At 45.4% G+C, this 16849-nt stretch overlaps 1 protein-coding gene across 2 annotated transcripts in view; it reads right to left on the bottom strand.

Annotated features, from left to right (window-relative positions):
• LOC135906151 (ATP-binding cassette sub-family A member 2-like) overlaps nucleotides 1–16849 on the bottom strand; it is a 256013-nt gene that overhangs the window by 157397 nt on the left and 81767 nt on the right. For both annotated transcript variants that reach the window (XR_010565654.1, XM_065437385.1), the window contains exons 15-18: nucleotides 13175–13347; nucleotides 11023–11126; nucleotides 10826–10940; nucleotides 10498–10688 (exon numbers count right to left, since the gene is read on the bottom strand). Coding sequence is in view for 1 of the 2 variants with exons in the window: in XM_065437385.1 (XP_065293457.1) it covers nucleotides 10498–10688; nucleotides 10826–10940; nucleotides 11023–11126; nucleotides 13175–13347 (583 nt within the window). In the remaining variant the exon portion in view is untranslated. The remainder of the gene's footprint in view (nucleotides 1–10497; nucleotides 10689–10825; nucleotides 10941–11022; nucleotides 11127–13174; nucleotides 13348–16849) is intronic.

The following is a 16849-nucleotide window of genomic DNA, read 5'->3' as shown; positions in this document are numbered from 1 at the left end:
GCTGATCAGATTTTCGCCGATCGCCGAGCGTGTTCGCCGCTATCGTTGTGCTATAAGTGTAGCCTGTTTTGGGGGCACAGGTTCGCCCAATAAAAGTTAGTTTTGTCGTTCACAGTATTGCTACTGTGTTCCTTGACGTCACGACCACGTGACATCTGGTGGAGGTGCTTGTGCGTTCATGTACCGAACGCCCCCGCAAAGCCACAATCCAAGCCCGATTCCCGAGGACAAAACCAACGTCGCCCAGGACCAGCGTGCTAGCCGCCGACTGCAAGGACTGCCCCCAGAGCATGGACTTCTACCTGAGACGAGCAGGAAGACTGCCATCAAGTCCACCCCAATAGCAGCCCCAGCATCCCCCGTCGTGCTGCAGCAGCCCAGAGAGCCCCCCACGTTCCGCGGTTCAACATTCGAGGACCCGGGAACCTGGCTCGAGATGTACGAGAGGGTCGCTGCATTTAACAGCTGGAACAGTGACGACAAACTGCGACATGTGTTCTTCGCATTGGAAGACGCTGCCAGGACGTGGTTCGAGAACAGAGAAGCCACCTTAACGACCTGGGACCTTTTCCGAAGCGGCTTCCTGCAGACATTCACAAGCGTCGTACGCCGAGAACGAGCCCAAGCACTACTAGAAACCCGAGTGCAGCTGCCTAACGAGACCACCGCGATTTTTACAGAAGAAATGAGCCGCCTATTTCGCCACGCCGACCCGGAAATGTCGGAGGAAAAGAAAGTCCGGCTACTAATGCGTGGTGTGAAGGAGGAACTTTTTGCCGGTATGGTACGAAACCCACCGAAGACCGTCGATGAGTTTCTTCGCGAGGCCACTAGCATCGAGAAGACACTCGAGATGCGAAACCGGCACTTCGACCGCCGCACCAACTCTACAAACTATGCCGGAGTTCAATCACTGGCCTCCGACGACCTGCGCGAGGCTATCAGGGCAGTCGTACGAGAGGAGCTTCAGAAGATCTTCCCGTCGTCGCAGCCTCAAGTGGCCTCGATCGCTGACATCGTCAAAGATGAGGTTCAGCGGTCGCTTGGAGTTCTGGAGGTACAGCCTCAATTACCGCAACCGCAGCCCAAAAGCGATGACCTACGCCGCTGTCGTACGCCGTCAAGGTCCCCTTCCGCGACCACGCCAGGGCCCTGCAACGCCGCAATTCCGTCGACCACCGCCGCCGCCGCCAGCACGCCCACCCGTCGCCCAGCGCAGCTACCCGAGAAAGACAGACATTTGGCAAGCCCCCGACCACCACCCGCTCTGCTATCACTGCGGAGAAGCCGGCCATGTGTATCGCCGATGCCCATACCGCGACTTGGGACTGAGAGGGTTCGCCGTCAACGCGCCGTGTCCACAGCTTGGAGAGCGCCCACGTGACATTGCCGACTACCTCGCCGCTACTCAATGGAGCCCTCGACGACCGTCCCGTTCGCCGTCACCAGGCCGCTACCTGTCGCCGCAGCGCCGACCATACACCGGCCCAGCCCGGGGCCGCTCTGCGAGCCCATATCCGGAAAACTAAAAGCAGCAACCGATGGAGGTGCGGTTGTTGTTCGTCGAACTGACGAAGATCCTCCGCCGCTGACAAAGACGACGAAGAAACCATCTCAACGACCTAATGACGACACGCCGCCGTCCCGAAGAAGTCGGGAAGCCAAGACTACACCGACGAAAGACGACTTGACGAAGCGACGTTCCAGCTTCAGTTCAACACGACGCAGCCGTGATCCAACGCCAAGACCCAACTGCAACGCCAGACAAAGAACCACCGACCTCGACGTGTTTCTCGACGGCCATGCAGTCACTGCCTTAGTCGACACAGGGGCTGATTACTCCGTAATGAGTGGACACATCGCCGCCCAGTTGAAGAAGGTTAAGACTGCATGGGAGGGCCCTCAAATTCGGACCGCTGGAGGACACCTCATTACGCCGACTGGAATCTGCACGGCAAGAATAACCGTTCATGACCGGACTTACCCTGCCACCTTCGTTATTCTCGAACAGTGTTCACGAGACGTCATTCTCAGCATGGACTTCCTGAACCAACACGGCGCAATCATAGACCTGAAGTCGAAATTGATAACGCTGTCGGAAGATCAAGCGATACCGCCGAAGAGCTTTCGTAGTCACCACGCCTTGAATGTTCTCGAAGATCAAGTGAGCATCCCGCCTCGCTCGAGCATTGTTATTTCGGTCGGCACCGAAACACCCGCTGACGTAGAAGGCGTCATCGAAGGCGATCAACGTCTACTGCTAGACCGTGAAATTTGCGTCGCAAGAGGGATCGCTCGACTGCACGGAGGAAACACGAAAGTGTTGCTGACAAACTTCAGCCGAGAGTTCAAGCACATCAACAAGGGCACGACGATCGCGTACATCGAGGAAATTCTGGAAACCAGTAATGCGTTTGTCCTCTCGGATTCCGCCGCATCTACCCCGACGACCATGGTTCCCGAACCAGACTAAGACATTAATCCAAGTCTCTCCGTGATTAAGCAACACCAGCTCAGAAGTCTGCTCCAACGATACAAAGGCTGCTTTACGACGTCATCGAGGATTCGACAAACACCAGTCACCAAGCATCGCATAATAACCGAGGAGAGCGCTCGACCACTCCGCCAGGGCCCTTACCAAGTTTCGCCGCGAGAACGTGAAGCTATAAGACAACAAGTCGACGAAATGCTGCGCGACGACATCATCCAGCCGTTGAAAAGCCCGTGGGCATACCCTGTTGTCTTGGCGAAGAAAAAGGACGGCACCTTACGTTTCTGCATCGATTATCGTCAACTGAACAAGATCACAAAGAAGGATGTATACCCCCTACCATGGATAGACGACGCATTAGATCGGCTCTGCAATGCAAAGTACTTCTCGTCGATGAATCTCAAGTCTGGCTACTGGCAAATAGAAGTCGACGAGAGAGATTGCGAAAAGACCGCCTTCATCACGCCAGACGGCCTCTACGAGTTCAAGGTCATGCCGTTCGGACTCTGCTCGGCGCCTGCAACATTCCAGCGCGTCATGGACACGGTGTTAGCAGGATTGAAGTGGCAGACCTGTCTTGTTTACTTGGATGACGTCGTCGTCTTCGCCGAAAATTTCGACGATCACCTTAGGCGGCTTGCGACAGTACTAGAGGCCATCAAGTCATCAGGGCTCACTCTGAAGCCAGAAAAGTGCCGCTTCGCTTACGATGAGCTTCTGTTCCTAGGCCACGTCATCAGCAAGTCTGGAGTTCGCCCCGACCCACAGAAGACAGCTGCCATTGCAAAGTTCCCGCAGCCCATCGACAAGAAGGCAGTGCGTAGATTTCTTGGCATGTGTGCCTACTACAGGCGATTTGTCAAGGACTTTTCACGTATCGCTGAGCCGCTGACACAGCTAACTAAATGTGATGTCGAGTTCAAGTGGGAAACGCCGCAGGCTGACGCATTTCAAGAACTCAAACGACGCATGCAGTCGCCGCCCGTACTTGCGCACTTCGACGAGCACGCCGATACCGAAATCCACACCGACGCCAGTAGCCTAGGCCTCGGTGCCGTGCTAGTCCAGTGAAAAGATGGTCATGAACACGTAATAGCTTACGCTAGCCGGTCGTTGTCAAAAGCGGAAGGCAATTATTCTACAACCGAAAAGGAATGCCTCGCCATCGTTTGGGCTACAGCGAAATTTCGCCCGTACCTATATGGCAGGCCATCCAAAGTCGTCAGCGACCATCACGCTTTGTGTTGGCTAGCGAATTTAAAGGATCCTTCAGGACGGCTGGCGCGGTGGAGCCTAAGACTGCAAGAATATGATATCACTGTAACCTATAAGTCCGGACGAAAACACTCTGATGCCGATTGCCTATCACGCGCCCCCATTGACTCACCGCCGCAAGATGACGAAGATGACGACGCCTTCCTCAGCATTTTAAGCGCAGAAGACTTCGCTGAACAGCAGCGAGCAGACCCGGAGTTGAAAAACCTCATCGAGTATTTGGAAGGGCACACCGACGTGTTCCCTAGAGCATTTAAGCGAGGATTATCTTCGTTCTCGCTTCAAAACAACCTACTCGTAAAGAAGAACTTCTCACCAGTGCGCGCCAACTACCTTCTTGTTGTCCCGTCAGGACTGCGTCCAGAAGTATTGCACGCCCTACACGACGATCCAACCGCTGGGCACCTTGGATTCTCCCGGACGCTGTCGAGGATACAGGAAAGGTATTATTGGCCGCGCCCGACCGCCGACGTCGCCCGTTAGGTCAGAACATGCCGAGACTGTCAGCGACGCAAGACACCGCCGACAAGGCCAGCCGGATTACTCCAGCCAATCGAGCCTCCTTGCCGACCATTCCAGCAGATAGGGATGGACTTGTTGGGACCCTTTCCGACATCAACAACCGGAAATAAGTGGATCGTCGTGGCGACGGACTACCTCACCCGCTTCGCTGAAACCAAAGCACTGCCGAAAGGTAGCGCCGTCGAAGTAGCGAAATTCTTTGTCGAAAACATCCTGCTGCGACATGGCGCCCCAGAAGTCCTCATCACCAACAGAGGAACAGCCTTTACAGCGGAGCTCACCCAGGCCATTCTGCAATACAGTCACACAAGGCACAGGAGGACAACCGCCTACCACCCTCAGACGAATGGTCTTACGGAGCGGCTGAATAAGACCCTCGCCGACATGCTAGCAATGTACGTCGACGTCGAACACAAGACCTGGGATGCCGTCCTGCCATACATAACATTCGCTTACAACACGGCGGTGCAAGAAACAACACAGATCACGCCGTTCAAGTTGGTTTACGGCAGGAACCCGACGACGACGCTCGACGCCATGCTGCCGCATGTAACTGACGAAGAGAATCTTGACGTCGCTACCTACCTCCAGCGCGCCGAAGAAGCCCGACAGCTCGCCCGCCTGCGAATCAAGAACCAGCAGAGGACTGACAGCCGACACTACAACCTCTGACGACGCTTCGTCGAGTACCAGCCCGGCGACCGTGTTTGGGTATGGACCCTGATACGCCGACGAGGACTGAGTGAGAAACTATTGCGACGCTATTTCGGACCCTACAAGGTCATCCGACGTATTGGCGCACTGGACTATGAGGTCGTGCCAGACGGCATTTCGCATTCACAGCGACGTCGCGCACGACCTGAACTGGTCCACATAGTGCGTCTTAAACCGTTTTACGGACGCTAACGAACTTTCCTTATTTTGTTTTTTTTTCTTTGCTACGAGTGCTTATTTATTACTTTCGTTTGTTTGCAGCATCGGGTCGATGCTTTTTAAGAGGGGGGTATTGACACGTGTACTTATCTTTATCGGGCAACCACGTTTCGCCGCCTAACAAATGTAATCGCACAGCGTGGGACGCGCCTGCATGTATCCGAAATTTCTGGAAAGTTATCGATGCTTCTATCCAATGTCTGTTGTCGCCGAACCTTATGTTATCTAATTTCGTCACTTTACGCAAATGGTGTAGAACTTTGTGGAAGGCACGCAGGTGCGAACGATTAGTCTGGAACATTCGACGACTGCTCTATAAAAGCCGACGCGCTTGACCCGCTGATCAGATTTTCGACGATCGCCGAGCGTGTTCGCCGCTATCGTTGTGCTATAAGTGTAGCCTGTTTTGTGGGCACAGGTTCACCCAATAAAAGTTAGTTTTGTCGTTCACAGTATTGCTACTGTGTTCGTTGACGTCACGACCACGTGACAATATCATCTATCGCTCCGGGTGTCAACATTCTGATGCAAATGCGCTCTCTCGATCACCCATGCAACCTGACGAAGCGCCACCCTCATCTATGGATTGCCCGGTTGCTACGCTTACTGTTACTGACATGCCATCTGAACAGAGAAAAGAACTGTGTATTGCGTCTCGAATTGACATTCTCACCCGTTCTTCAATGGCTACATGCCCTCGAGCCCTTCGTCGCCAAGCCACCCATTTCGTGCTACGGGACGCCATCTTGCATTGTCAAAACTATCAGCCAGACGGTCGCAAATGTCATCCCTCGCCATTTGCGTTCTGACATATGCACGTATTTCCATGCCGACTCACGGGCTCATGCTGATGTCCTGAGAACCTACAAGCAGCTCCGCCAGTGGTACTACTGGCGCGGCATGTATTCTTATGTCCGTAAGTACATTCGATCATGTGCAGCTTGTCAGCAATGCAAGACATTTCCTCATACGACAGGCCCTTTGCAACCTTTACTGTGCCCTGCACGTCCTTTTGACCAGGTAGGCATCAACCTTTATGGGCCCCTTCCAAGCACTGCTAACAGAAATCATTGGATAATTGTCACAGTAGACCATCTAACAAGATACGCCAGAACTGCTGCACTTGTTTCGGCTGCTGCTCACGGCATTGCCATGTTAATGAGAGGGTAGCAGTAGTCGTAATAAAACTTAAGAGGTATAAAATAAAGGTAGTGCAAGCCTACGCTCCTCCAGTCATGATGATGATGAAATAGATCAGTTTTATGAATACGTTAAATTAGCTATGAGAAAAGTGTAAACTCATTATACTGTAGTCATGGGCGACTTCAATGCAAAAATGGGAAAAAAGCATGCTGGTGAACAAGAACACTAGAGGAGAGATGCTGGTAGAAATCATGGAAAGGAATAAGCTCCGAATATAGAATACCTTCTTCAGTAAATGTAGCAACAGGAAGTGGACCTGGAAAAACCCTAATGGAGAAACAAGAAATTAAATAGATTTCATACTCTGATGATCCCAGCATAATGCAGGAGGTAGAAGTGTTAGGTAGGGTAAACTGCAGTGATCATAGGATAGCGAGGTCTAGGATGTCCCTCAATATGACGAGAGAAAGAGCAAAATTAGTGGAGAAGAAACAGACTAACCTAGACGCAGTTAGAAGCAGATCGATTTAAGCTGGCGCTTACAAACAAACATGCAGCTTTAGAACAGAGAGATGAAGAATGCATAGAGGTAATGAATGAAATTATAACTAGGCTAACTTTAGAAGCAGCAACAGAGGACCTAATAAAGAAACAACAAAGCATGTGTGTCCAACTGAAGAGATCAGATAGAATTCGGGTAACTGTCAAAACTGATCAACGATGAGAAAGTAAGAGATATTCGAAATTATAATGTGAGAAATCAAAAAATGGATGCAGCATGAAATCAGTGAGAAGAAAACTTGGCACAGGACAAGCCAAGATGTGTGCACTGAAAGATAAGCAGGGTAATATCATTGGCAATTTCTAAGATGTAGTAAAACAGTGGAAGAATTCTATACTGATCTCTACAGTGCCCAGAGCAGCCCCGCTACCTTCATTTGAAGTAGTAACGAACAGGGTACAGAGGCTCCTCCTATAACTAGTGATGAAGTTAGAAGGGACTTGCAAGACATGACCTGGGGAAAAGCGCCCGGAGAAGATGGAATAACAGTCGATTTAATTAAAGGAGGAGGAGATAAGCTTGAAAAGCTTGTGGCCCTTTATAAGCAATGCCTCACGACTTCAAGTGTACCAGAGAACTGGAAGAATGCCAACATTACACTAATCCCCAAGAAGGGAGACATTAAAGAATTGAAAAATTATAGGCCCATTACCTTACTTCCAGTATTGTCCAAAAAATTTAGTAAGATAATTTCCAATAGAATAAGGGCAACATGTCAGTCAACCAAGAGAACAGGCTGGCTTCAGGAAGGGATATTCTATAATGGATCACATCTATGTCATCAACCAGGTAATCGAGAAATCTGCAGAGTACAATCAACCTCTCTATATGGCTTTCATAGATTATGAAAAGGCATTTGATTTAGTAGAGATACCAGCAGTCGTAGAGACATTACGTAATCAAGAAGTACAGGAGACATACGTGAATATCATGGGTAAGTATGTACAAAGATTCTACAGCTACCTTGGTTCTCCACAAGTAGAAAGTTACCTATCAAGAAAGGGGTCAAGCAAGGAGACACAATTTCTCCAATGCTATTCACTGCATGCTTGGAAGAAGTATTCAAGCTAATAAACTGGGAAGGCTTCAGAGTGAGGATCAACAACAAATATCTCGGCAACTTTCAGTTTGCAGATGACATTGTCCTGTTGAACAACACTAAGAATGAATTACAACAAATGATTGAGGACCTTAAGAGAGAAAGTGTAAAAGTGGGGTGTAAGATTAATATGCAGAATAAAAAGATAATGTTCAATAGCCTGGTGAGGGAACAAGTGTTCAGGACCGCCAGTCAGCCTCTAAAGTCTCTGAAGGTGTACGTTTACTTAAGTCAATTACTCACAGAGGACCCTGATCACGAGAAGGAAATTTACAGAAGAATAAGAATGAGTTGGAGTGCATACAGCAGGCATTGCCAGATCCTGACTGGAAGCATACCACTATCATTGAAAAGAAAGGTATACAATCACTACGTTCCACCAGTGCTAACATATGGGGCAGAAACTTGTAGGTTGACAAAGAAGATTGTGAACAAATTAAGAACCACGCAAAGAGCAATGGAACAAAGAATGTTAGCCGTAATGTTAGGAGACAGGAAGAGAGCGGTGTGGATCAGAGAGCAAACAGGGATAGCCTATATTCTAATTGACATTACAAGAAAAAAATGGAGCAGGTCAGGCCATGTAATGCGTAGGATGAATAAACGGAAGACCATTAGAATTACAGAATGAGTGCCACGAGAAGGGAAGCGCAGTCAAGGATGGCAGAAAACTGGGTGGGGTGATGAAATGAGGAAATGTGCAGGCGCAATTTGGAATCAGTTGGTGCAAGACAGGGGTAATTGGAGATCACAGAGAGAGGCCTCTGTCCAGCAGTGGACACAAAAATAGACTGGTGATGTTGATATACAGAACAATTAATAGAAGCACGTCAGAAAAATACCAGGATGTTACTGACATTTCAGCCGGAGACCAGCCTCTGTAGGAGTGAAAGCTGGTCCTCGGCCGAAACGTCAGTAAAATCTTGGTATTCTTCCTACATGCTTCTATTCTTTGACCTGTTCCACTACCAGATTCTGCAAGTCAATGCTTCACTGGTACATACACATATGACCGTTTGTGAGCGTGCACGCGCTATACATGGGTGCCACTCTATGGCGGCCTCCCCTCCACTGAAGGGATAAGACCTGCAGCTACAAAAGTAGCCACTATTTCCCACAACAACCTCCTTTCTAAAATGCTTATTTCGTGAGCTGTCAAGTCTCCCAGAGTCGGTTGAATGGGTGAGCTGGGGCAGGCACTGTGCATACAGTGAAAAATATGGACTACTCAAGGAGGATTGCTGCGGAAAGGGAACCATATTACCATATTGCTATAAAAGACGCTAGACGCTATAACACGTCTTGTAACACAACAAAATAACTTGCGTGATGATCTTGATATATTCAGTTCTACTTTTTGGTCATTATCTGACTTCTGTCTCTGAATAATTCAATTTTTTGTTGCACTTTGTACCACTGTTGTTTGAGATACTCTGTTTTGTTTTTCGGTTTTGTGTTCTTTGTGTAACACAAGTGCACCAATATTAAGACGTAAAGCTGTTCTTGGGCACATTAAGAAAATAAACTTAAATAAAATAAAATTAAATATTAGCTTAACTCAATAGTAGAAACAAGTAAACTGTGAAGGGAGTTTGGAGAGCAAGTGGGAAGCCAAGAAGAAGAGTGATTCTGTCACTTTTCTTAACCATTACACTTCTGCCACAATCGAATGTTGGCACCAACCAAAGTCAGGCCCATACACACACACATGTATACAGGAAACCCTTCAGCTAAACTACACGAGGTGCCTGATTAATGTGGTAGGATTCAGTGTCCAAAAATTCAACAGTGGGCTATGAGAGATGCCCTTGTGGACAACTTAGGATTCATTTTGACCACTTTGTGTTTATGACCATGTACCTAAAGATAACTAAATGAGCATTCTCGCATTCAACTCCATTAGTTTTGCAGGTGCCATGATCAGATATCATACCTCTGACTTCATACTGAGGAATAGAATGGCATAGTCACTCGGCCACTGTGGTGGGCACTTGAAGAGACGGACATTACTTGCCTGACAAAACACAAACTCATTGATCGCATGGGCTGGGAGCCCTGAACTGCCATATCAGTGCATACTAATGTTAGAAATCTTACTAATGCATGCCAACATTAGCTCATACACTAATCATAGAAGCAAGAACAATAGAAAATATGCTGCAAGATTTTACAGTGAAAACTTGTTTACATGCAACCACAACGAATGTCTTTCTCGGTCTAATGTAATAAAAACAATTTTATATGAACTTTTAGGTTTTGGTCTGTTCTCTTAAAATTTATTGTTGAAGTGATTTTTAACAATTTTTGTTATTTAAAGCATCACCTTGCTCCAACATAGAGAAGTGACCAACATTTATGGACAACTTACTTAAATATAAACAAAAGGATAGAGAAACTGGTTAGCTTACATTAACACCACTGTCTTACTAATAATATATGTGCAAATGAAATTTTAAATAGGAAAACACTTACGAAAAGGCAATGTTGGCAATCACAAATATCTCTAGGACTAAGAAAAAGATTAAGGGGTTGCTGTAGGTCAATACACGGCCATATTTCAGCAATGCAGTCAAGACAGCTGCTGTGATCGTCATTTGAATGAAACTTGTGATAAACCAGGCAAGCCAGTGAACTGCATTGTTCAAGCCCATTGTCTTCATCACCTGTAGAGTGAGGAAGAAACATGCAGTTGAATGATGTGGGCACAAAAGAAGCCCTGTCCAAAATCACTACCACTACAGCGAAGACAGGAAGGTTTTGTAAAATGAAATGTGTAGATTCAAAGAAAAATGTGGCTTACTTCTTTCAGTCGTTTCTCTTTCTCATAAACAACATTTTGAACTAGCATTGCAACAGAGTACACCCAAGAAATTGCCATGCACAATGGCATCACATGTTCAATCATAAACAGGAATCTGAAATACAAATGAGAACTAAGCTAACAATCTAAATATGTACACATGCAAGCTTGCTTCAATAACAGTGAAATGTTCATACTGGTCCTGGATGTAGCATGGATATGGAAACTGGTGAATGTAGGTGCCAGGCTCAGTGACATCTCGACCAGTGTACACATTCACCATTGCACGCTCAAGGATATCCTATAAGTAGACACATTCAATCATTAGCAGCATAAAGCATTACAGTTCTACTGATAAAGTGTGAGCCAAAGGTTGAAGCTCTTTTCATCTTTCAGATGAGACAGAAAACTGTGCCCTTACTTTTGCAGAGTAAAAAATTATGTACTATCGGCATCAAATGAAACTCTAACAGTGGAGCACATTGCCAAAGCATAACTGGAAGCATAGTGCACGCTGTCCAGTCATCACCATTGACAGGTGCGCACATCCAGTTTGAATGCACTGCGCGATGGTACTTCCCCTATACTGCTATATTTTCTTTTATTTCTTTTATTTGAAAGTGAGAAGAGAGAAATTAAAGAAAACAAAAGCTAAAAAAATTATGCAGATTCCACGAACTGTGGGGAATCTACGTATGCGAAGCTTTCTGGGCTGATTGCTTTGATTGATGATAATTAGTGGTGATGTTGATGGCGAAAGCTTATTTTCTTCAACGTTCAGCCTAACAAGAGAGTGGCGAGTTGATCTTAAATGTTAGCTTGCGTGCACCACTGCTGTTTGTCTGGGTAGTACACAGAACACAAAGGGAGAGGTGTTTGCTTGAGGCGTCGTTGTGCGCCATATTTCATAACCTCTGAGAGGGTCAGGCATTGTCATTGCCTCACATGGTACATTGCATCGTTACAGAATTATTAAACTTGGATTATGGGGCTTTACGTGCCAAAATCACAATTGGATTATGAGGCATGCCATAGTGGCGGACTCCTGATTAATTTTGACACTGTGATGTTCTTTAACGTGTCCCAAAATCTAAGTGTGTGTGCATTTTCTATTTCGCACCCTTCGAAATGCGGCTGTCGTGGTTGGGATCAAATCCACGACCTCTACCTATGCCGTAGCCGCAAAGCTACCGCAGCGGACACAGAAGTGTTTATTTTATGGTCGACCACTTCCGTAGTGTCACCTGGACCCTGTGGTGTGTTTTGATTAATGTGGCTCTGCTTCTGCAAGCCCTGCGTAATTTGTCTTTTTCACATCTTTGCATGGTGTTTATCTTTCAGGAATAGCAGGAGCATACTGTACCATACCTCGAACTTAAGCTTATCCGCCTTCTCACGTCACCTCCCCCCGCCCCCCCCCCCTGTATGGGAACTGCCTCTTCTCCTCCCTCCTCTTTACAGTTGTATATATGGCCCCTCTGGACTCACATGTTAGCTGAAAGGGAAGCGCTACAGTTTCTGCAATGCTTTTGAGGGGGGTCACAGATATTTACAGCTGTGAAGAGGCTAATGAGGCGACGCTCAGGGAGCTCCAGAGGGCATTGTGCACATTCAACATGGTGAGGTTAAAACAGAGTTTCTTGCGTCGCTTTTCCTCTCTGACTCGCTCCTGTCATATATACACATGTTCTGAACCACCCCCCGATGCAGTGTGACAGACTGCAGCAGCTATAGCAGCAGCAGTGGGAAAGTCAAAGGAACAGACAAAGAAAGCTTTGCTTTAATATTGCAGGACAAGCATCCTCGCCCCCTGCAGGCAAACCGGATGAGCAAATCTATCTCTAATGATGACTGTTAGATGGTGCAAACTGCACCACGTGCACCACTGTTCGTGTTTCATTTAATGCCAAAGAACATCTGGTTTCAGGCTCTCAGGCGTCGAAATCTAATGCTTGGAACACATTCGCCTGGTTCCTTCAAAGGACCGTGCCCAGGTCAGAGCACTCGAAGGCACTTTCACCTTCGACTTAGGATTGCACCCGAGACCTGGCAGAATTCAGGTCACATAGCTGCGGACACTTCTGTTGTTATCATGGTGTCTGCAGTGATGAATGCACAGTTTGTCAGTCCACCATGTTTGTTTACAACAGAAGCAGTGCTGACTTGTTTCCGCTTATGACCTCCGATTGCTCAAGCAAGGAACTGTACATTCGACTCGGGCACACTTCCTCAAGCTATGATCGGGAGCAGGCTCCATATTGTTGCGATTTGAGTTTGAGTGTGGTAGAAACCAGTCATATTTACCATTAGAAGCAAGGTACACTTTTGGAGCTGTAATAGCCTTTTTACCTGCAGCCAAACGAATCCAAACTGGTAGTATTCATAACCCCAATTGCGAGGGCCTGGAAACCAGAACCGACTACGCATCAGGTTGGTGGTTGGAGTGAATGATGCATTTTGCCTGATGGTATAGGTCATGTGATGTGGCATTGAACCATTGTGATCCATCTTGAATAAGACACCTGGGAGATACGACAAAAAACAGAATTGTAGGAAATGGTGACAAAAAAAATTACAGTACAGGACAGACAGATGTTGTGCTTCCACTTTCACAACGTATGCCTCGAAGCACACTTCACAATTTTAGTGAAGCTATTGATGTTCTGTGCATCAAGTGGGCCACTATGTATGCAAAACTGCAGATTTAGGCTATCCTAGAAACCCTAATCAGTAAGAAAAATTTCTCATGTGTATATACATAATTAAAAATCGTAACTACCTCACACACAACAGAAATTATAATATTTCGTTCAGAAAACTACAGTTGTTCATTAAGAAGAAACCAGGCTACCGAATTTTAATGCACAAATGTTCCTCAGTCCTTGCATTGCACATACCACCTCAGCCTTCATAATCAACCACACAAATTAAGATAATGTGAACAGCCACATTGATAGCACCTGACGGCAAACTGCACACAGCTATTACTGTATAGTGCCACAAGAATGGTGCTTTTCCTTTTTTTAATCAGGGATTTTGGCAATAGTTAGCATCTACATGTGCCCTTACACAGAACTAAAACCCTATTATATATATATATATATATATATATATATATTTGAAGACACTGCATGCCACATGTTCAGAATCAAATAGCAAACAAGATTTTTTTTTTTTTAATACAAATTTGGGGTTGACAAGTTGGGGGTGCTGTTGTTGCATGAAAGCGCCTTTACTTGAGTGCATACAGTAGTCGTTCTTTTATATAAAAATTTAAATGACCATTAAAGATCCACAGACGTTCACTAAAAATAAACTCAAACCGGCGTCCTCAGCTTCTACTTCTTCTTCTTCAGCGCACATTTCAGTCACACCTTCTTTCTCAGCGCTGGCTTGTGACACCTAGCAGCATTATATATTGTATATATATATAGACAACCTAGAAAGCAAGGAGCAGGCTGGCAAATGTCACCGGAACAGGCATAACACTTGTGTACGCTTCAGAAAGAAGGAGGAGACAGAAACATCAAAATGGAAGATAGGAAGAAGGGAATAGGAAAGGAAAGAGCAAGATGACAGATCTCAAAGAATAGAGCAGTACACACACACACACAGTACAAGTCATGCACAGTAGGGCCAGTCACTGCAGGTTACACTACTACAGGAATGTTAAAAATTATAAGAAATAATGTCTGAGGTCTTGTCATTTGAAAACAAAAAGAAATAAGCTACAAACGGGAACCTACGTTAATTCCTTCAACATGTATTAAAGTAAGGAGAGCTCAATGATTTTGATCGCGTCAAAATTTTAAAACTATGGAAACCATCAAAGATTATTGTCAAAGTAAGTGAATAGCTTATGCAAATTACAGAAATTAACTGGTACATTAGCAGTTAATGCTTCCCAGGTATACTGCGGACATCGGTAACAATGTTTGATGATGGCCAATTTAGGTTCTTTCTTATTTACAACAAACTGAAAAACCACATGATGCTTGGAAAAATTTCTGGAAATCTCGAGGTACCTTAAATCAGCATGGCCTAAAGATTGCCTTTGAGGGTTGATACATTTGCTGGCAAGTACACATCCAAACTTCCCAATGAACAAATTAAAACAAATATAAGAAGTGGCTTCCCTGAGCATGCAGACACATCTGAATCACACATATAATTTTGACGGTAGCAGACATTACCCGATAAGACACTGCCTGAATATTTCGGACCAAAAATTTTCCTGCAAATCCTGCTCAGAAAGTTTCATTATTGGATTTTTATGAATCCACTAATCCAACACCCTTTCCCCACAAAACTGGTTTGTGTTTGTCAAATGTTTGTGCTTCGTTATAATCACAGCTGATGGTAAATGCAAGTGGACACTAGCATACCACTGCAGAGTGTCTTACCTGAAATTTATTTCTGAAGTGTTGCCTTATTTCTTTCCCCTTTAAATTAGTGAACTTTGCTCCTAAACATCAATTCACTGCTCCAATTTTTACCAGAATGAGACAAAAAAAATAAGAAATAAAGGTATATCTTTGAATGCAACACACAGTACCTGCTCAAGATATTCTACAAGAGCACTTGCGTCTAATTTGCAGACAGTGCCACAAGTTCACTGAACATGACACTTGTAATGTATGAAGGCCAATATAAACTTATAAATAAGGGCGTGCAAATATCAAAATTTTCGAACACAAATACTTAGCTTCGAATATCGAATCGAATATCGAATAATGATATGCACATGCATTTATTAGCAAGTTTGGTGAATTTGTTATGTTGGAACATTGCAATAGCATTGTCAATGTAGTAAGCCATTATACTAAAACATTATGTATTTGGCTCATATTAACTTGAAAAATTTAGTAATTCCAACTAGCTGTCTTCACCAGCCTGTGCCTTATTATACCACATCAAGTGCCCGTAAACTCAGGAGCATTTGACCCTGTGCCGGTCATCACTCATTTTACTCACTGTCAGGCAATAGGCTCAGAATTCAAGTTTGGTTTATTTCAACATCAACATCTACAGACAGTGATGCTGCAGACAGTGGACAGTTAGGGCTTAACTTCATTAATACATCTTTCTGGGCGAGTTGGTGCATACTTGACATAAAAATTGTGACAGCGCAAACACATGCAACCACAAAGTAACAAGGACGAGACACAAGCGCTGTCTCGCTTGTGTATGTGTCTTTGTGTCTGTGTTGTGTCGCTGTCTCGCTTTTGTCTCGTCCTTGTTACTTTGTGGTTGCATGTGTTTGCGCTGTTACAATTTTTATGTCTAGGGCTTGACTGCGTCCACAGACTGTCTACTTGACAGCAATGCAAATAAAGATTGCGTACAACAGTGTCAAATCGAAGAACACAAGAGATAAAGATACACACTGAGAATTGTAGAAGAACAATATCATTATTACAAGAAGGCACATCTGAAAATCAGCAATAAATATATAAAAAGTAACATGCATAGAAATAGCAAACACATGAAAAATGCAGGAGGACAAATATATATGCATAATCAGTTATTTAGCAAGTTTGGGAGTTGGAAACGCACCATCTGATGACCATATTTTGTGCAACTGCATGGAATTTCCCAAATCTCATGAAAGCGAGTGTCTCGAATATTTCTGCTTGGGTTGAAACAGAATGTGCTCTCAAGGAATTTTATTTCATTCTAATGCCTGTTTGACAGCACTTTCTTAGAGTATGTTGATAAAATTCAGGCAGTGGCAATGATTTCAATTCCCTGAACAGTGGTTCGGAATGAGTCAGATGTAGAACATTCATTATCGCTCTAACAGCTTTCTTTTGTATTATGTGTAATTGACAAATGTTTGATAAAGTGGTTGCACCCCAGACTAAATAACAACAACTGACTACTGACATAAAGAGGGAGTTATAAATAAGCAATCTTATGCTTCTAGGGAGGCAACGCGTCAGTTTAGAAAGCACTCCTGATACTCTGGATACTTTACCACCTATTGCATCTACTTGCAGATCGCAAGACATGTGCGGTTCAAAG

Source organism: Dermacentor albipictus, chromosome 1 (assembly GCF_038994185.2).
Source record: "Dermacentor albipictus isolate Rhodes 1998 colony chromosome 1, USDA_Dalb.pri_finalv2, whole genome shotgun sequence".
In the NCBI taxonomy this organism is placed as follows: Eukaryota; Metazoa; Arthropoda; class Arachnida; order Ixodida; family Ixodidae; genus Dermacentor; species Dermacentor albipictus.
This window is presented reverse-complemented; position numbering and strand designations above follow the sequence as displayed.